Source organism: Somniosus microcephalus, chromosome 11, assembly GCF_052327205.1.
Source record: "Somniosus microcephalus isolate GS21.2 chromosome 11, FLI_Smic_1.0, whole genome shotgun sequence".
NCBI lineage: Eukaryota > Metazoa > Chordata > Chondrichthyes > Squaliformes > Somniosidae > Somniosus > Somniosus microcephalus.
In genome coordinates, this window is record NC_140997.1 from 2,071,187 (window position 1) to 2,092,455 (window position 21,269).

Sequence of the window (21,269 nt, forward strand, 5' to 3'; positions counted from 1 at the left end):
GGAGATTGGTATAGTGACATGTGAAGGATGGGATGGCTGCCTGACATGGCAGGAGATTGGTATAGTGACATGTGAAGGATGGGATGGCAGTCTGACATGGCAGGAGATTGGTATAGTGACATGTGAAGGATGGGCTGGCAGTCTGACATGGCAGGAGATTGGTATAGTGACATGTGAAGGATGGGATGGCAGTCTGACATGGCAGGAGATTGGTATCGTGACATGTGAAGGATGGGATGGCAGTCTGACATGGCAGGAGATTGGTATAGTGAATGTGAAGGGTGGGATCGCAGTCTGACATGGCAGGAGATTGGTATTGTGCATGTGAAGGGTGGGATGGCAGTCTGACATGGCAGGAGATTGGTATAGTGAATGTGAAGGGTGGGATCGCAGTCTGACATGGCAGGAGATTGGTATCGTGACATGTGAAGGATGGGATGGCAGTCTGACATGGCAGGAGATTGGTATAGTGAATGTGAAGGGTGGGATCGCAGTCTGACATGGCAGGAGATTGGTATTGTGCATGTGAAGGGTGGGATGGCAGTCTGACATGGCAGGAGATTGGTATAGTGACATGTGAAGGATGGGATAGCAGTCTGACATGGCAGGAGATTGGTATAGTGAATGTGAAGGATGGGCTGGCAGTCTGACATGGCAGGAGATTGGTTCAGTGAATGTGAAGGGTGGGCTGGCAGTCTGACATGGCAGGAGATTGGTATAGTGAATGTGAAGGATGGGCTGGCAGTCTGACATGGCAGGAGATTGGTCTAGTGAATGTGAAGGATGGGATGGCAGTCTGACATGGCAGGAGATTGGTATAGTGACGTGAAGGATGGGATGGCAGTCTGACATGGCAGGAGATTGGTATAGTGACATGTGAAGGATGGGATGGCAGTCTGACATGGCAGGAGATTGGTATAGTGACATGTGAAGGATGGGATGGCAGCCTGACATGGCAGGAGATTGGTATAATGAATGTGAAGGGTGGGATGGCAGTCTGACATGGCAGGAGATTGGTATAGTGAATGTGAAGGATGGGATGGCAGTCTGACATGGCAAGAGATTGGTATAGTGATGTGTGAAGGATGGGATGGCAGTCTGACATGGCAGGAGATTGGTATAGTGACGTGTGAAGGATGGGATGGCAGTCTGACATGGCAGGAGATTGGTATAGTGACATGTGAAGGATGGGATGGCAGCCTGACATGGCAGGAGATTGGTATAGTGACATGTGAAGGATGGGATGGCAACCTGACATGGCAGGAGATTGGTATAGTGACATGTGAAGGATGGGATAGCAGTCTGACATGGCAGGAGATTGGTATTGTGACATGTGAAGGATGGGATGGTAGTCTGACATGGCAGGAGATTGGTGTAGTGAATGTGAAGGATGGGATGGCAGTCTGACATGGCAGGAGATTGGTATGGTGACGTGTGAAGGATGGGATGGCAGCCTGACATGGCAGGAGATTGGCATAGTGAATGTGAAGGATGGGATGGCAGTCTGACATGGCAGGAGATTGGTATAGTGAATGTGAAGGATGGGATGGCAGTCTGACATGGCAGGAGATTGGTATAGTGAAGGTGAAGGATGGGATGGCAGTCTGACATGGCAGGAGATTGGTATAGTGACGTGTGAAGGATGGGATGGCAGTCTGACATGGCAGGAGATTGGTATAGTGACATGTGAAGGATGGGATGGCAGTCTGACATGGCCGAGATTGGTATAGTGACGTGTGAAGGGTGGGATGGCAGTCTGACATGGCAGGAGATTGGTATAGTGACATGTGAAGGATGGGATGGCAGCCTGACATGGCAGGAGATTGGTATAGTGACATGTGAAGGATGGGATGGCTGCCTGACATGGCAGGAGATTGGTATAGTGACATGTGAAGGATGGGATGGTAGTCTGACATGGCAGGAGATTGGTATAGTAAATGTGAAGGGTGGGATGGCAGCCTGACATGGCAGGAGATTGGTATAGTGAATGTGAAGGATGGGATGGCAGTCTGACATGGCAGGAGATTGGTATAGTGAATGTGAAGGGTGGGCTGGCAGTCTGACATGGCAGGAGATTGGTATAGTGACATGTGAAGGATGGGATGGCAGCCTGACATGGCAGGAGATTGGTATAGTGACGTGTGAAGGATGGGATGGCAGTCTGACATGGCAGGAGATTGGTATAGTGACATGTGAAGGATGGGCTGGCAGTCTGACATGGCAGGAGATTGGTACAGTGAATGTGAAGGATGGGACGACAGTCTGACATGGCAGGAGATTGGTATAGTGACATGTGAAGGATGGGCTGGCAGTCTGACATGGCAGGAGATTGGTATAGTGAATGTGAAGGATGGGATGGCAGTCTGACATGGCAGGAGATTGGTATAGTGACATGTGAAGGATGGGATGGCAGCCTGACATGGCAGGAGATTGGTATCGTGACGTGTGAAGGATGGGATGGCAGTCTGACATGGCAGGAGATTGGTATAGTGACATGTGAAGGATGGGCTGGCAGTCTGACATGGCAGGAGATTGGTATAGTGAATGTGAAGGATGGGATGGCAGTCTGACATGGCAGGAGATTGGTATAGTGAATGTGAAGGGTGGGATCGCAGTCTGACATGGCAGGAGATTGGTATAGTGCATGTGAAGGGTGGGATGGCAGTCTGACATGGCAGGAGATTGGTATAGTGACATGTGAAGGATGGGATAGCAGTCTGACATGGCAGGAGATTGGTATAGTGAATGTGAAGGATGGGCTGGCAGTCTGACATGGCAGGAGATTGGTATAGTGAATGTGAAGGATGGGCTGGCAGTCTGACATGGCAGGAGATTGGTATAGTGAATGTGAAGGATGGGATGGCAGTCTGACATGGCAGGAGATTGGTATAGTGACGTGAAGGATGGGATGGCAGTCTGATATGGCAGGAGATTGGTATAGTGACATGTGAAGGATGGGATGGCAGTCTGACATGGCAGGAGATTGGTATAGTGACATGTGAAGGATGGGATGGCAGCCTGACATGGCAGGAGATTGGTATAGTGACGTGTGAAGGATGGGCTGGCAGGCTGACATGGCAGGAGATTGGTATAATGAATGTGAAGGGTGGGATGGCAGTCTGACATGGCAGGAGATTGGTATAGTGAATGTGAAGGATGGGATGGCAGTCTGACATGGCAGGAGATTGGTATAGTGACGTGTGAAGGATGGGATGGCAGTCTGACTTGGCAGGAGATTGGTATAGTGACGTGTGAAGGATGGGATGGCAGTCTGACATGGCAGGAGATTGGTATAGTGACATGTGAAGGATGGGATGGCAGCCTGACATGGCAGGAGATTGGTATAGTGACATGTGAAGGATGGGATGGCAACCTGACGTGGCAGGAGATTGGTATAGTGACATGTGAAGGATGGGATGGCAGTCTGACATGGCAGGAGATTGGTATAGTGACATGTGAAGGATGGGATGGTAGTCTGACATGGCAGGAGATTGGCATAGTGAATGTGAAGGATGGGATGGCAGTCTGACATGGCAGGAGATTGGTATAGTGAATGTGAAGGATGGGATGGCAGTCTGACATGGCAGGAGATTGGTATAGTGAAGGTGAAGGATGGGATGGCAGTCTGACATGGCAGGAGATTGGTATAGTGACGTGTGAAGGATGGGATGGCAGTCTGACATGGCAGGAGATGGGTATAGTGACATGTGAAGGATGGGATGGCAGTCTGACATGGCAGGAGATTGGTATAGTGACGTGAAGGATGGGATGGCAGTCTGACATGGCAGGAGATTGGTATAGTGACATGTGAAGGATGGGATGGCAGTCTGACATGGCAGGAGATTGGTATACTGAATGTGAAGGGTGGGATGGCAGTCTGACATGGCAGGAGATTGGTATAGTGAATGTGAAGGGTGGGATGGTAGTCTGACATGGCAGGAGATTGGTATAGTGACATGTGAAGGATGGGATGGCAGTCTGACATGGCAGGAGATTGGTATAGTGAATGTGAAGGATGGGATGGTAGTCTGACATGGCAGGAGATTGGTATAGTGACATGTGAAGGATGGGATGGCAGTCTGACATGGCAGGAGATTGGTATAGTGAATGTGAAGGATGGGATGGCAGTCTGATATGGCAGGAGATTGGTATACTGAATGTGAAGGGTGGGATGGCAGTCTGACATGGCAGGAGATTGGTATAGTGAATGTGAAGGGTGGGATCGCAGTCTGACATGGCAGGAGATTGGTATAGTGCATGTGAAGGGTGGGATGGCAGTCTGACATGGCAGGAGATTGGTATAGTGACATGTGAAGGATGGGATAGCAGTCTGACATGGCAGGAGATTGGTATAGTGAATGTGAAGGATGGGATGGCAGTCTGACATGGCAGGAGATTGGTATAGTGAATGTGAAGGATGGGCTGGCAGTCTGACATGGCACGAGATTGGTATAGTGAATGTGAAGGATGGGATGGCAGTCTGACATGGCAGGAGATTGGTATAGTGACGTGAAGGATGGGATGGCAGTCTGATATGGCAGGAGATTGGTATAGTGACATGTGAAGGATGGGATGGCAGTCTGACATGGCAGGAGATTGGTATAGTGACATGTGAAGGATGGGATGGCAGCCTGACATGGCAGGAGATTGGTATAGTGACGTGTGAAGGATGGGCTGGCAGGCTGACATGGCAGGAGATTGGTATAATGAATGTGAAGGGTGGGATGGCAGTCTGACATGGCAGGAGATTGGTATAGTGACATGTGAAGGATGGGATGGCAGCCTGACATGGCAGGAGATTGGTATAGTGACATGTGAAGGATGGGATGGCAACCTGACGTGGCAGGAGATTGGTATAGTGACATGTGAAGGATGGGATGGCAGTCTGACATGGCAGGAGATTGGTATAGTGACATGTGAAGGATGGGATGGTAGTCTGACATGGCAGGAGATTGGCATAGTGAATGTGAAGGATGGGATGGCAGTCTGACATGGCAGGAGATTGGTATAGTGAATGTGAAGGATGGGATGGCAGTCTGACATGGCAGGAGATTGGTATAGTGAAGGTGAAGGATGGGATGGCAGTCTGACATGGCAGGAGATTGGTATAGTGACGTGTGAAGGATGGGATGGCAGTCTGACATGGCAGGAGATGGGTATAGTGACATGTGAAGGATGGGATGGCAGTCTGACATGGCAGGAGATTGGTATAGTGACGTGAAGGATGGGATGGCAGTCTGACATGGCAGGAGATTGGTATAGTGACATGTGAAGGATGGGATGGCAGTCTGACATGGCAGGAGATTGGTATAGTGAATGTGAAGGGTGGGATGGCAGTCTGACATGGCAGGAGATTGGTATACTGAATGTGAAGGGTGGGATGGCAGTCTGACATGGCAGGAGATTGGTATAGTGAATGTGAAGGGTGGGATGGTAGTCTGACATGGCAGGAGATTGGTATAGTGACATGTGAAGGATGGGATGGCAGTCTGACATGGCAGGAGATTGGTTTCGTGAATGTGAAGGATGGGATGGTAGTCTGACATGGCAGGAGATTGGTATAGTGACATGTGAAGGATGGGATGGCAGTCTGACATGGCAGGAGATTGGTATAGTGACATGTGAAGGGTGGGATGGCAGCCTGACATGGCAGGAGATTGGTATAGTGACATGTGAAGGATGGGATGGCAGTCTGACATGGCAGGAGATTGGTATAGTGACATGTGAAGGATGGGATGGCAGTCTGACATGGCAGGAGTTTGGTATAGTGACATGTGAAGGGTGGGATGGCAGCCTGACATGGCAGGAGATTGGTATAGTGACATGTGAAGGATGGGACGGCAGTCTGACATGGCAGGAGATTGGTATAGTGACATGTGAAGGGTGGGATGGCAGCCTGACATGGCAGGAGATTGGTACAGTGACATGTGAAGGATGTGCTGGCAGTCTGACATGGCAGGAGATTGGTATAGTGACGTGTGAAGGATGGGATGGCAGTCTGACATGGCAGGAGATTGGTATAGTGACATGTGAAGGGTGGGATGGCAGCCTGACATGGCAGGAGATTGGTATAGTGACGTGTGAAGGATGGGCTGGCAGGCTGACATGGCAGGAGATTGGTATAATGAATGTGAAGGGTGGGATGGCAGTCTGACATGGCAGGAGATTGGTATAGTGAATGTGAAGGATGGGATGGCAGTCTGACATGGCAGGAGATTGGTATAGTGACGTGTGAAGGATGGGATGGCAGTCTGACTTGGCAGGAGATTGGTATAGTGACGTGTGAAGGATGGGATGGCAGTCTGACATGGCAGGAGATTGGTATAGTGACATGTGAAGGATGGTATGGCAGCCTGACATGGCAGGAGATTGGTATAGTGACATGTGAAGGATGGGATGGTAACCTGACGTGGCAGGAGATTGGTATAGTGACATGTGAAGAATGGGATGGCAGTCTGACATGGCAGGAGATTGGTATAGTGACATGTGAAGGATGGGATGGTAGTCTGACATGGCAGGAGATTGGCATAGTGAATGTGAAGGATGGGATGGCAGTCTGACATGGCAGGAGATTGGTATAGTGAATGTGAAGGATGGGATGGCAGTCTGACATGGCAGGAGATTGGTATAGTGAATGTGAAGGGTGGGATCGCAGTCTGACATGGCAGGAGATTGGTATAGTGCATGTGAAGGGTGGGATGGCAGTCTGACATGGCAGGAGATTGGTATAGTGACATGTGAAGGATGGGATAGCAGTCTGACATGGCAGGAGATTGGTATTGTGAATGTGAAGGATGGGCTGGCAGTCTGACATGGCAGGAGATTGGTATAGTGAATGTGAAGGATGGGCTGGCAGTCTGACATGGCAGGAGATTGGTATAGTGAATGTGAAGGATGGGATGGCAGTCTGACATGGCAGGAGATTGGTATAGTGACGTGAAGGATGGGATGGCAGTCTGATATGGCAGGAGATTGGTACAGTGACATGTGAAGGATGGGATGGCAGTCTGACATGGCAGGAGATTGGTATAGTGACATGTGAAGGATGGGATGGCAGCCTGACATGGCAGGAGATTGGTATAGTGACGTGTGAAGGATGGGCTGGCAGGCTGACATGGCAGGAGATTGGTATAATGAATGTGAAGGGTGGGATGGCAGTCTGACATGGCAGGAGATTGGTATAGTGAATGTGAAGGATGGGATGGCAGTCTGACATGGCAGGAGATTGGTATAGTGACGTGTGAAGGATGGGATGGCAGTCTGACTTGGCAGGAGATTGGTATAGTGACGTGTGAAGGATGGGATGGCAGTCTGACATGGCAGGAGATTGGTATAGTGACATGTGAAGGATGGGATGGCAGCCTGACATGGCAGGAGATTGGTATAGTGACATGTGAAGGATGGGATGGCAACCTGATGTGGCAGGAGATTGGTATAGTGACATGTGAAGGATGGGATGGCAGTCTGACATGGCAGGAGATTGGTATAGTGACATGTGAAGGATGGGATGGTAGTCTGACATGGCAGGAGATTGGCATAGTGAATGTGAAGGATGGGATGGCAGTCTGACATGGCAGGAGATTGGTATAGTGAATGTGAAGGATGGGATGGCAGTCTGACATGGCAGGAGATTGGTATAGTGAAGGTGAAGGATGGGATGGCAGTCTGACATGGCAGGAGATTGGTATAGTGACGTGTGAAGGATGGGATGGCAGTCTGACATGGCAGGAGATGGGTATAGTGACATGTGAAGGATGGGATGGCAGTCTGACATGGCAGGAGATTGGTATAGTGACGTGAAGGATGGGATGGCAGTCTGACATGGCAGGAGATTGGTATAGTGACATGTGAAGGATGGGATGGCAGTCTGACATGGCAGGAGATTGGTATAGTGAATGTGAAGGGTGGGATGGCAGTCTGACATGGCAGGAGATTGGTATACTGAATGTGAAGGGTGGGATGGCAGTCTGACATGGCAGGAGATTGGTATAGTGAATGTGAAGGGTGGGATGGTAGTCTGACATGGCAGGAGATTGGTATAGTGACATGTGAAGGATGGGATGGCAGTCTGACATGGCAGGAGATTGGTATAGTGAATGTGAAGGATGGGATGGTAGTCTGACATGGCAGGAGATTGGTATAGTGACATGTGAAGGATGGGATGGCAGTCTGACATGGCAGGAGATTGGTATAGTGAATGTGAAGGATGGGATGGCAGTCTGATATGGCAGGAGATTGGTATACTGAATGTGAAGGGTGGGATGGCAGGAGATTGGTATAGTGAATGTGAAGGATGGGATGGTAGTCTGACATGGCAGGAGATTGGTATAGTGACATGTGAAGGATGGGATGGCAGTCTGACATGGCAGGAGATTGGTTTCGTGAATGTGAAGGATGGGATGGTAGTCTGACATGGCAGGAGATTGGTATAGTGACATGTGAAGGATGGGCTGGCAGTCTGACATGGCAGGAGATTGGTATAGTGAATGTGAAGGATGGGATGGCAGTCTGACATGGCAGGAGATTGGTATAGTGAATGTGAAGGGTGGGATCGCAGTCTGACATGGCAGGAGATTGGTATAGTGCATGTGAAGGGTGGGATGGCAGTCTGACATGGCAGGAGATTGGTATAGTGACATGTGAAGGATGGGATAGCAGTCTGACATGGCAGGAGATTGGTATAGTGAATGTGAAGGATGGGATGGCAGTCTGACATGGCAGGAGATTGGTATAGTGAATGTGAAGGATGGGCTGGCAGTCTGACATGGCAGGAGATTGGTATAGTGAATGTGAAGGATGGGATGGCAGTCTGACATGGCAGGAGATTGGTATAGTGACGTGAAGGATGGGATGGCAGTCTGATATGGCAGGAGATTGGTATAGTGACATGTGAAGGATGGGATGGCAGTCTGACATGGCAGGAGATTGGTATAGTGACATGTGAAGGATGGGATGGCAGCCTGACATGGCAGGAGATTGGTATAGTGACGTGTGAAGGATGGGCTGGCAGGCTGACATGGCAGGAGATTGGTATAATGAATGTGAAGGGTGGGATGGCAGTCTGACATGGCAGGAGATTGGTATAGTGACATGTGAAGGATGGGATGGCAGCCTGACATGGCAGGAGATTGGTATAGTGACATGTGAAGGATGGGATGGCAACCTGACGTGGCAGGAGATTGGTATAGTGACATGTGAAGGATGGGATGGCAGTCTGACATGGCAGGAGATTGGTATAGTGACATGTGAAGGATGGGATGGTAGTCTGACATGGCAGGAGATTGGCATAGTGAATGTGAAGGATGGGATGGCAGTCTGACATGGCAGGAGATTGGTATAGTGAATGTGAAGGATGGGATGGCAGTCTGACATGGCAGGAGATTGGTATAGTGAAGGTGAAGGATGGGATGGCAGTCTGACATGGCAGGAGATTGGTATAGTGACGTGTGAAGGATGGGATGGCAGTCTGACATGGCAGGAGATGGGTATAGTGACATGTGAAGGATGGGATGGCAGTCTGACATGGCAGGAGATTGGTATAGTGACGTGAAGGATGGGATGGCAGTCTGACATGGCAGGAGATTGGTATAGTGACATGTGAAGGATGGGATGGCAGTCTGACATGGCAGGAGATTGGTATAGTGAATGTGAAGGGTGGGATGGCAGTCTGACATGGCAGGAGATTGGTATACTGAATGTGAAGGGTGGGATGGCAGTCTGACATGGCAGGAGATTGGTATAGTGAATGTGAAGGGTGGGATGGTAGTCTGACATGGCAGGAGATTGGTATAGTGACATGTGAAGGATGGGATGGCAGTCTGACATGGCAGGAGATTGGTATAGTGAATGTGAAGGATGGGATGGTAGTCTGACATGGCAGGAGATTGGTATAGTGACATGTGAAGGATGGGATGGCAGTCTGACATGGCAGGAGATTGGTATAGTGAATGTGAAGGATGGGATGGCAGTCTGATATGGCAGGAGATTGGTATACTGAATGTGAAGGGTGGGATGGCAGTCTGACATGGCAGGAGATTGGTATAGTGACATGTGAAGGGTGGGATGGTAGTCTGACATGGCAGGAGATTGGTATAGTGACATGTGAAGGATGGGATGGCAGTCTGACATGGCAGGAGATTGGTATAGTGACATGTGAAGGATGGGATGGCAGTCTGACATGGCAGGAGATTGGTCTAGTGACATGTGAAGGGTGGGATGGCAGCCTGACATGGCAGGAGATTGGTATTGTGACATGTGAAGGATGGGACGGCAGTCTGACATGGCAGGAGATTGGTATAGTGACATGTGAAGGGTGGGATGGCAGCCTGACATGGCAGGAGATTGGTATAGTGACATGTGAAGGATGGGATGGCAGTCTGACATGGCAGGAGATTGGTATAGTGGATGTGAAGGATGGGATGGCAGTCTGACATGGCAGGAGATTGGTATAGTGACATGTGAAGGATGGGATGGCAGTCTGACATGGCAGGAGATTGGTCTAGTGACATGTGAAGGATGGGATGGCAGTCTGACATGGCAGGAGATTGGTATAGTGACATGTGAAGGATGGGATGGCAGTCTGACATGGCAGGAGATTGGTATAGTGACATGTGAAGGATGGGATGGCAGTCTGACATGGCAGGAGATTGGTATAGTGACATGTGAAGGATGGGATGGCAGTCTGACATGGCAGGAGATTGGTTTCGTGAATGTGAAGGATGGGATGGTAGTCTGACATGGCAGGAGATTGGTATAGTGACATGTGAAGGATGGGATGGCAGTCTGACATGGCAGGAGATTGGTATAGTGACATGTGAAGGGTGGGATGGCAGCCTGACATGGCAGGAGATTGGTATAGTGACATGTGAAGGATGGGATGGCAGTCTGACATGGCAGGAGATTGGTATAGTGACATGTGAAGGATGGGATGGCAGTCTGACATGGCAGGAGATTGGTATAGTGACATGTGAAGGGTGGGATGGCAGCCTGACATGGCAGGAGATTGGTATAGTGACATGTGAAGGATGGGACGGCAGTCTGACATGGCAGGAGATTGGTATAGTGACATGTGAAGGGTGGGATGGCAGCCTGACATGGCAGGAGATTGGTATAGTGACATGTGAAGGATGTGCTGGCAGTCTGACATGGCAGGAGATTGGTATAGTGACGTGTGAAGGATGGGATGGCAGTCTGACATGGCAGGAGATTGGTATAGTGACATGTGAAGGGTGGGATGGCAGCCTGACATGGCAGGAGATTGGTATAGTGACGTGTGAAGGATGGGCTGGCAGGCTGACATGGCAGGAGATTGGTATAATGAATGTGAAGGGTGGGATGGCAGTCTGACATGGCAGGAGATTGGTATAGTGAATGTGAAGGATGGGATGGCAGTCTGACATGGCAGGAGATTGGTATAGTGACGTGTGAAGGATGGGATGGCAGTCTGACTTGGCAGGAGATTGGTATAGTGACGTGTGAAGGATGGGATGGCAGTCTGACATGGCAGGAGATTGGTATAGTGACATGTGAAGGATGGGATGGCAGCCTGACATGGCAGGAGATTGGTATAGTGACATGTGAAGGATGGGATGGCAACCTGACGTGGCAGGAGATTGGTATAGTGACATGTGAAGGATGGGATGGCAGTCTGACATGGCAGGAGATTGGTATAGTGACATGTGAAGGATGGGATGGTAGTCTGACATGGCAGGAGATTGGCATAGTGAATGTGAAGGATGGGATGGCAGTCTGACATGGCAGGAGATTGGTATAGTGAATGTGAAGGATGGGATGGCAGTCTGACATGGCAGGAGATTGGTATAGTGAAGGTGAAGGATGGGATGGCAGTCTGACATGGCAGGAGATTGGTATAGTGACGTGTGAAGGATGGGATGGCAGTCTGACATGGCAGGAGATGGGTATAGTGACATGTGAAGGATGGGATGGCAGTCTGACATGGCAGGAGATTGGTATAGTGACGTGAAGGATGGGATGGCAGTCTGACATGGCAGGAGATTGGTATAGTGACATGTGAAGGATGGGATGGCAGTCTGACATGGCAGGAGATTGGTTTAGTGAATGTGAAGGGTGGGATGGCAGTCTGACATGGCAGGAGATTGGTATACTGAATGTGAAGGGTGGGATGGCAGTCTGACATGGCAGGAGATTGGTATAGTGAATGTGAAGGGTGGGATGGTAGTCTGACATGGCAGGAGATTGGTATAGTGACATGTGAAGGATGGGATGGCAGTCTGACATGGCAGGAGATTGGTATAGTGAATGTGAAGGATGGGATGGTAGTCTGACATGGCAGGAGATTGGTATAGTGACATGTGAAGGATGGGATGGCAGTCTGACATGGCAGGAGATTGGTATAGTGAATGTGAAGGATGGGATGGCAGTCTGATATGGCAGGAGATTGGTATACTGAATGTGAAGGGTGGGATGGCAGTCTGACATGGCAGGAGATTGGTATAGTGAATGTGAAGGGTGGGATGGTAGTCTGACATGGCAGGAGATTGGTATAGTGACTTGTGAAGGATGGGATGGCAGTCTGACATGGCAGGAGATTGGTATAGTGACATGTGAAGGGTGGGATGGCAGCCTGACATGGCAGGAGATTGGTATAGTGACATGTGAAGGATGGGATGGCAGTCTGACATGGCAGGAGATTGGTATAGTGACATGTGAAGGATGGGATGGCAGTCTGACATGGCAGGAGATTGGTCTAGTGACATGTGAAGGGTGGGATGGCAGCCTGACATGGCAGGAGATTGGTATTGTGACATGTGAAGGATGGGACGGCAGTCTGACATGGCAGGAGATTGGTATAGTGACATGTGAAGGGTGGGATGGCAGCCTGACATGGCAGGAGATTGGTATAGTGACATGTGAAGGATGGGATGGCAGTCTGACATGGCAGGAGATTGGTATAGTGGATGTGAAGGATGGGATGGCAGTCTGACATGGCAGGAGATTGGTATAGTGACATGTGAAGGATGGGATGGCAGTCTGACATGGCAGGAGATTGGTCTAGTGACATGTGAAGGATGGGATGGCAGTCTGACATGGCAGGAGATTGGTATAGTGACATGTGAAGGATGGGATGGCAGTCTGACATGGCAGGAGATTGGTATAGTGACATGTGAAGGATGGGATGGCAGTCTGACATGGCAGGAGATTGGTATAGTGACATGTGAAGGATGGGATGGCAGTCTGACATGGCAGGAGATTGGTTTCGTGAATGTGAAGGATGGGATGGTAGTCTGACATGGCAGGAGATTGGTATAGTGACGTGAAGGATGGGATGGCAGTCTGACATGGCAGGAGATTGGTATAGTGACATGTGAAGGGTGGGATGGCAGCCTGACATGGCAGGAGATTGGTATAGTGACATGTGAAGGATGGGATGGCAGTCTGACATGGCAGGAGATTGGTATAGTGACATGTGAAGGATGGGATGGCAGTCTGACATGGCAGGAGATTGGTATAGTGACATGTGAAGGGTGGGATGGCAGCCTGACATGGCAGGAGATTGGTATAGTGACATGTGAAGGATGGGACGGCAGTCTGACATGGCAGGAGATTGGTATAGTGACATGTGAAGGGTGGGATGGCAGCCTGACATGGCAGGAGATTGGTATAGTGACATGTGAAGGATGTGCTGGCAGTCTGACATGGCAGGAGATTGGTATAGTGACGTGTGAAGGATGGGATGGCAGTCTGACATGGCAGGAGATTGGTATAGTGACATGTGAAGGGTGGGATGGCAGCCTGACATGGCAGGAGATTGGTATAGTGACGTGTGAAGGATGGGCTGGCAGGCTGACATGGCAGGAGATTGGTATAATGAATGTGAAGGGTGGGATGGCAGTCTGACATGGCAGGAGATTGGTATAGTGAATGTGAAGGATGGGATGGCAGTCTGACATGGCAGGAGATTGGTATAGTGACGTGTGAAGGATGGGATGGCAGTCTGACTTGGCAGGAGATTGGTATAGTGACGTGTGAAGGATGGGATGGCAGTCTGACATGGCAGGAGATTGGTATAGTGACATGTGAAGGATGGGATGGCAGCCTGACATGGCAGGAGATTGGTATAGTGACATGTGAAGGATGGGATGGCAACCTGACGTGGCAGGAGATTGGTATAGTGACATGTGAAGGATGGGATGGCAGTCTGACATGGCAGGAGATTGGTATAGTGACATGTGAAGGATGGGATGGTAGTCTGACATGGCAGGAGATTGGCATAGTGAATGTGAAGGATGGGATGGCAGTCTGACATGGCAGGAGATTGGTATAGTGAATGTGAAGGATGGGATGGCAGTCTGACATGGCAGGAGATTGGTATAGTGAAGGTGAAGGATGGGATGGCAGTCTGACATGGCAGGAGATTGGTATAGTGACGTGTGAAGGATGGGATGGCAGTCTGACATGGCAGGAGATGGGTATAGTGACATGTGAAGGATGGGATGGCAGTCTGACATGGCAGGAGATTGGTATAGTGACGTGAAGGATGGGATGGCAGTCTGACATGGCAGGAGATTGGTATAGTGACATGTGAAGGATGGGATGGCAGTCTGACATGGCAGGAGATTGGTTTAGTGAATGTGAAGGGTGGGATGGCAGTCTGACATGGCAGGAGATTGGTATACTGAATGTGAAGGGTGGGATGGCAGTCTGACATGGCAGGAGATTGGTATAGTGAATGTGAAGGGTGGGATGGTAGTCTGACATGGCAGGAGATTGGTATAGTGACATGTGAAGAATGGGATGGCAGTCTGACATGGCAGGAGATTGGTATAGTGAATGTGAAGGATGGGATGGTAGTCTGACATGGCAGGAGATTGGTATAGTGACATGTGAAGGATGGGATGGCAGTCTGACATGGCAGGAGATTGGTATAGTGAATGTGAAGGATGGGATGGCAGTCTGATATGGCAGGAGATTGGTATACTGAATGTGAAGGGTGGGATGGCAGTCTGACATGGCAGGAGATTGGTATAGTGCATGTGAAGGGTGGGATGGTAGTCTGACATGGCAGGAGATTGGTATAGTGACTTGTGAAGGATGGGATGGCAGTCTGACATGGCAGGAGATTGGTATAGTGACATGTGAAGGGTGGGATGGCAGCCTGACATGGCAGGAGATTGGTATAGTGACATGTGAAGGATGGGATGGCAGTCTGACATGGCAGGAGATTGGTATAGTGACATGTGAAGGGTGGGATGGCAGCCTGACATGGCAGGAGATTGGTATAGTGACATGTGAAGGATGGGACGGCAGTCTGACATGGCAGGAGATTGGTATAGTGACATGTGAAGGGTGGGATGGCAGCCTGACATGGCAGGAGATTGGTATAGTGACATGTGAAGGATGGGATGGCAGTCTGACATGGCAGGAGATTGGTATAGTGGATGTGAAGGATGGGATGGCAGTCTGACATGGCAGGAGATTGGTATAGTGACATGTGAAGGATGGGATGGCAGTCTGACATGGCAGGAGATTGGTCTAGTGACATGTGAAGGATGGGATGGCAGTCTGACATGGCAGGAGATTGGTATAGTGACATGTGAAGGATGGGATGGCAGTCTGACATGGCAGGAGATTGGTATAGTGACATGTGAAGGATGGGATGGCAGCCTGACATGGCAGGAGATTGGTATAGTGACATGTGAAGGATGGGATGGCAGTCTGACATGGCAGGAGATTGGTATAGTGACGTGTGAAGGATGGGATGGCCGTCTGACATGGCAGGAGATTGGTATAGTGACATGTGAAGTCCAAGTGGTGCAACGTGGTTTGATGCTCATGATTGACTTGAGCTTTCCGGATGGATCAGTTGGTAGAGGACGTGTGGAACCAGAAGGTCTCCGGTTTGATTCGCGGTGAGTTTGCTGATCTTGGCTCCTCAACAATTGGCCTCTGAGCTGTGGAGAGGACATGAGCTGGGCTTCACTGTCCTGATAGTTGTGTGTTGATTGATCTCTGTTGGGGAGTGCGTGAGCGTGTGGACCACACTCTAGCCAGTGTCGGCACTTTCAGGAGAGGGAAGAAATCAAAGTTCTATTTGTGAACTTGGCAATCCGAACTATACTGTTTGTAGTGGACAGACAAGTCTCCAAGATGCCGTCATGAAACCTCGTCAGAATCAGTGAAGGTTTCTAGACAGATTGCCACCCTCACAGACATGGAATTATGAATGTTGTGGGCCTAAAGCAGAGGAGTATTGGCACATGACAATGTGGGGCAAAGAACAATTTCTACTTACAAGGCAGTAAGTGGGAAGTGATTTATAACCCTCACGAAACAGCAATTAAAGAGCATGGCTCAAATTGAAATGATCAGCCTGGGATCTAAGCCTAACTCCATGGCTCTTTCGTAGCAGATTGCAATTTGGGATGAAAGCACATCAGTCTTGGAATTCACTGTAGGGCATTCATGTACATTACAGTATTGATTCAACAAGATCCACTTAATTCCTCAATAAAGGGGAATTTTAGGCACACTTACACTTGCTGAGATGGGATCCTGGGAGTTTGGCTCTCTGCGTTTACACTGAATCTGGCTCTTACCCCAGTGGCACAATCATAAGTTAACAAAGAAGTGGGTTTAGAATTCTGCAGCGAGGATGAGACCTGAATGGAGCAGTGCAAATGTGGGGCACTGTCACCTGGGCACTTAATGTGAAACAAACTGAATAAACAAGCAGCGATGGAAAAGCATTGACTGAAATGATGCAGTCTGTCTTTTCCCGTGTAAGCTTGCATTTCGTGTCGACTGCTTTCAGATTGATTTTTTTAACGGCTTGCTATCTGCGGTGCCTTCATAACAACTTGCATTTTTATCGTAAAACGTCCCAAGGTGCTTCACAGAAGCGTTATCAAACAAAGTCACACCGAACCACATGAGATATTAGGGCAGGTGACCAAAAGCTTGGTCAAAGAAGTCGGTTTTAAGCAGCGTCTTAAAAGGAGAGAGAAGCAGAGCGGTTCAGGGATGGAATGAGAGTTTAGGGCCCGGGCATCTGAAGAGACCGCTGCTAATGGTGGAGCGGTCTAGGGAGGGAATGAGAGTTTAGGGCCCGGGCATCTGAAGAGACCGCTGCTAATGGTGGAGCGGTTCAGGGATGGAATGAGGGTTTAGGGCTCGGGTATTTGAAGACACCGCTGCTAATGGTGGAGCGGTTCAGGGAGGGAATGAGAGTTTAGGGCCCGGGCATCTGAAGAGACCGCTGCTAATGGTGGAGCGGTTCAGGGATGGAATGAGGGTTTAGGGCTCGGGTATTTGAAGACACCGCTGCTAATGGTGGAGCGGTTCAGGGAGGGAATGAGAGTTTAGGGCCCGGGTATCTGAAGAGACCGCTGCTAATGGTGGAGCGGTTTAGGGATGTAATGAGAGTTTAGGGCCCGGGCATCTGAAGAAACCGCTGCTAATGGTGGAGCGATCAAAATCGGGGATGTGCAAGAGGCCAGAATTGGAGGAGCGCAGCCATCTGCGAGGGTGGTGGAGCTGGAGAAGGTTACAGAGATAGGTGAAGATGAGAATTTTAAAAGCGAGGAGTGGAGAGTGACACTTTAGCTTTCCCCTGTTTATAATCTAACTGAGCTCTGTATGAAGAGCTTCAACAGTCACTGGGCCTATAGATTTGGGTCAACTTTCTATAAAATACAAAGGATGAAGAATGCAATGTCACTTCCACATTCAATGTTTACGAATTCTGTCGTTTGTTCATAGTGTTGCAAACTTGTACAGGATGAAAGTGCATCGAAAGCTGTGGCTAATTACTGATCTTTCGATGCATTCTGGTGCATTGTGTGTTGGTCATGCTGATGGCGCAGAAATCACATCCTGGCTAGTAACACCCCAGCTGCACATCCTCCAAGTGCATAAAAACCCTGAGCTTTAAATTGTAAGAAGTTGCAGTCAGGTTGCCCCTGTACACTGGGATTTTACCGGATGGGGATTTTATTCTTGCAATTTAAAGCTCGTATTTTCCTTCAAAGAAAGGAAGGTAATATTTCTAATGCTAACTTTTTAGCAACTTACTGTTGAATGGAATTTTTATGTTTTGTGTTTCTTGGGTGGAAAGTGTAATTGTCAAATTACCTGATGAAAAGAAACACTGAATGTTTGCTCAGAAAGTAATACTTCAGAAGGCCACATGATGATGTTTGGTGCCAGGGGGGCAGTGATTGAGTGGAGACTTGGGCCCTCAAAACAACGCTGCCCCGCGGGGTTTGTCAGTGAGATGGCAGGCGGGGGAGGGGGAAGGGCAGGGTCTGTGTGGGGGCGGGGGCTCTCTCGGGGGGAGGGGGCTCTCGGGGTGGGGGAGGGGGCAGGGTCTGTGTGGGGGCGGGGGTTTGTGGGGGATGGGGATCTCTCGGGGTGTGGAGGGAGGGGATCTCTCGGGTGAGGGGCTCTCGGGGGTGTGGGGGAGGGGCTCGGGGTGGGGGAGGGGCTCGGGGTGGGGGGCTCTCTCGGGGGGCGGGGGCTCTCTCGGGGTGTGGGGGCTCTCTCGGGGGGGAGGGGGCTCTCGGGGTGGGGGGGCTCTCGGGGTGGGGGAGAGTCTGGGGGCGGGCGCTCTTGGGGGGTGGGGGCTCTCTGGGGGGGTGGTGCTCTCGGGGGGTGGGGGAGGGGCTCTCGGGGTGTGGGGGAGGGGCTCTCGGGGTGGGGGAGGGGGCTCTCGGGGTGGTGGCGGTGTGTGGGAGGGGCTCTCGGGGTGTGGGGAAGGGGAGGTGGCGCTCTCGGGGCGTGGGGGAGGGGCTCTCGGGGGGGTGGCGGTGTGTGGGAGGGGCTCTCGGGGTGGGGGGGAGGGGGCTCTCGGGGTGGGGGGGCTATGGCTGTAAGTGTGTTTTTCTGTAAAAATCAATTTTCTGAAGTGCAAAGTACACTTTGTGCTGTGGACGTATTGAACAATTTACTCTTGACATAAATTTGTTTATTTTGCAGAGACAAACTTTGTGTTAGCAAATTACAAGACTGAACAGTGTAATAAGCCTCCTCGACTCTGCAGACAAGGCTATGCTTGCCCTCATTATCATAACAGCCGGGACAGAAGAAGAAACCCTAGAAAATTTAAATATAGGTGAAGAATCTGCTCTATTCTTGCAGGGTGTTTGCTTTTATGTAACACTGATTTACACCTGACCATTAGCAAATTTGTCCCCCTCCCACCCAGATATGTGTACTGCAATATTTGGTGCATGATTGGTGTTTTTTTATGTTAGAAGTTTCACTTAAAATGGTGATTATACATTAAAATAGAGAACAGCAGCATTTACTGTACAACCGGTGGGGAGCTTGGTCATGATAAGATGGCAGACTGGGAACATTTTCTAGCCTGTCCTCAGGTTCTCCCATACAGTACAAGCAATGTCCATTTTAACTAATTTATCACATTCCGTGACTGTTGAGCTGATGTTACTTCTCTAGTTCTTTGGCAACTTTCAAAATCACTCCCAGGCTTAAAACATTAGTGGGAAAGCTCCTGGTTGATCCTGACATGATGAAGTCGTGATTATAGCACTCTGCTAATGGGTATAAGATAAGATGAAGCCAATCTCCAGTGCAGCACGCCACCAAGGTTGAAGAGTAGGACAGAAGGTGGGATAACTCAAGATGTTGAGATTCCATGTTGTCTGTACATAATAGAGGGAAGGGAAGACTGATAGCAGTGAGGAACTAATTAGTTTTAGGTGCTAGGAATGGATTAGATTGGGAGATGGTACAGTGATGCCTCCCCTCCCTGCTTTTCCTCCCCTTTTGGGTCTCCCAAGGTGGAGACAGTGCAAGCTACCCCAGATCTCGCCTTCTGGCAAAAGCAGCACAGCGATCGGTTTCCTCCTTCCTTGTTTTCTCCCCCTCACTCGTGGAAGCTTCTCTTCAGTAATGTGGAAATGAACACTCCATTAATGTGTGGGCAATAATGTCCCCCCCCCCCCCCCACGTCATCGTGTGGGCAATAATGTCCCCCCCACGTCATCATGTGGGTGATAATGTCCCCCCAATGTTATCGTGTGGGTAATAATGTCAACACGTTATTGTGTTGACAATTAACTGGATTCTAATCTAAATTTATACGGTGCTGTATTTGGAGGCCAGATTATGAGGAACTTTTGGTAAAACAACGCATTAAAAATGCTTTGTGTGGTGCAGTCAGTGCAGCACTTTATTGTGCAGCGGAGGGAGCTTTGAGCTCCGAGAACCCTAGAATGTTACAGCACACAAGGAGGACATTTGGCCCATTGTGTCTATGCAGGAGGTGGTTAGAGCAATCCAGAGCTAATCCCACTGCCCTCCACTTACCACGTAGCCCTTTATCTACCTGCACTTCAACTAGTTAGGCAGTTTTCCATTAAAGGATGTGCAATGGTTTCTGCCTCAGCCTCTCTGTGATGAATTCCATGCTCCTAAAATTTCTCCTAAACTCTTAGTGACGGTCTAAAATTGATGACACACTCCCATCACTGCCGAGGGTGCAGTGTCTTGAAAGCTGTGACCCCATTTTGACTGCAGCTCCCTTCACTACTGGGTCGTTCCTCAGCACTCCTGTCTCAGTAAGCCTTCAGTATAGCAGTTGGACTGCAGTTATGTAAAATCTTGTGCTAAACAACAGCAGTTTGCATTTATATAGTGCCTGGAATGCTGAAAAATATGTCTAGGTGCTTCACAGAAGTGTAAGGAAGGAGTTGGATGCCGGACCATAGAAGGAAAGATTAGGAGGGGTAACTGTCCCGTTTCTGAATTATTTTAACCATTTGTCCAAGAATTTGAAAATAAGAATTACTTTTAATGTGGATTTTTAAGCAGTATTTAAAAAAAGTTATGAATTCTCTGGATGTGGGCATCGCTGGCAAGGCCAGCATTTCTTGGCCATCCCTCGTTGCCCTAGAAGGTGGTGGTGGGCCCTCTCTTTGAACTGCTGCAGTCTGTGGTGAAGCCACTCCCACAGTGCTGTTCAGTTGTGTATATGTGTAAAAGTCACATATGGGTGTGCTACTCTTGCACCTCTAGCTCAATGATTAGAGCACGGAAGAAGGCCATTCGGCCCATCGAGTCCGTGCCGACTCTCAGCTAGTCCCACTCCCTCGCCCTTTCCCTGTAGCCCTGCAAATTTTTTTCCTTCAGGTACTTATCCAATTCCCTTTTCACAGAAATCACAGAAATCACAGAAACCTCACAGTACCGATAGAGGCCATTTCGGCCCATCGAGCCTGCACCGACACATATCCCTCCCAATCCCCGTAACCCCTACACCAACACAT

The 21,269-nt window shown here is 49.6% G+C and overlaps 1 protein-coding gene across 2 annotated transcripts in view; it reads left to right on the forward strand.

Moving 5' to 3' along the window:
- Positions 1-21,269, forward strand: part of unkl (unk like zinc finger) — a 304,546-nt gene that overhangs the window by 151,490 nt on the left and 131,787 nt on the right. For both annotated transcript variants that reach the window (XM_086000032.1, XM_086000033.1), the window contains exon 5: positions 18,955-19,090. In XM_086000032.1, coding sequence (XP_085856158.1) covers positions 18,955-19,090 — 136 coding nt within the window. The remainder of the gene's footprint in view (positions 1-18,954; positions 19,091-21,269) is intronic.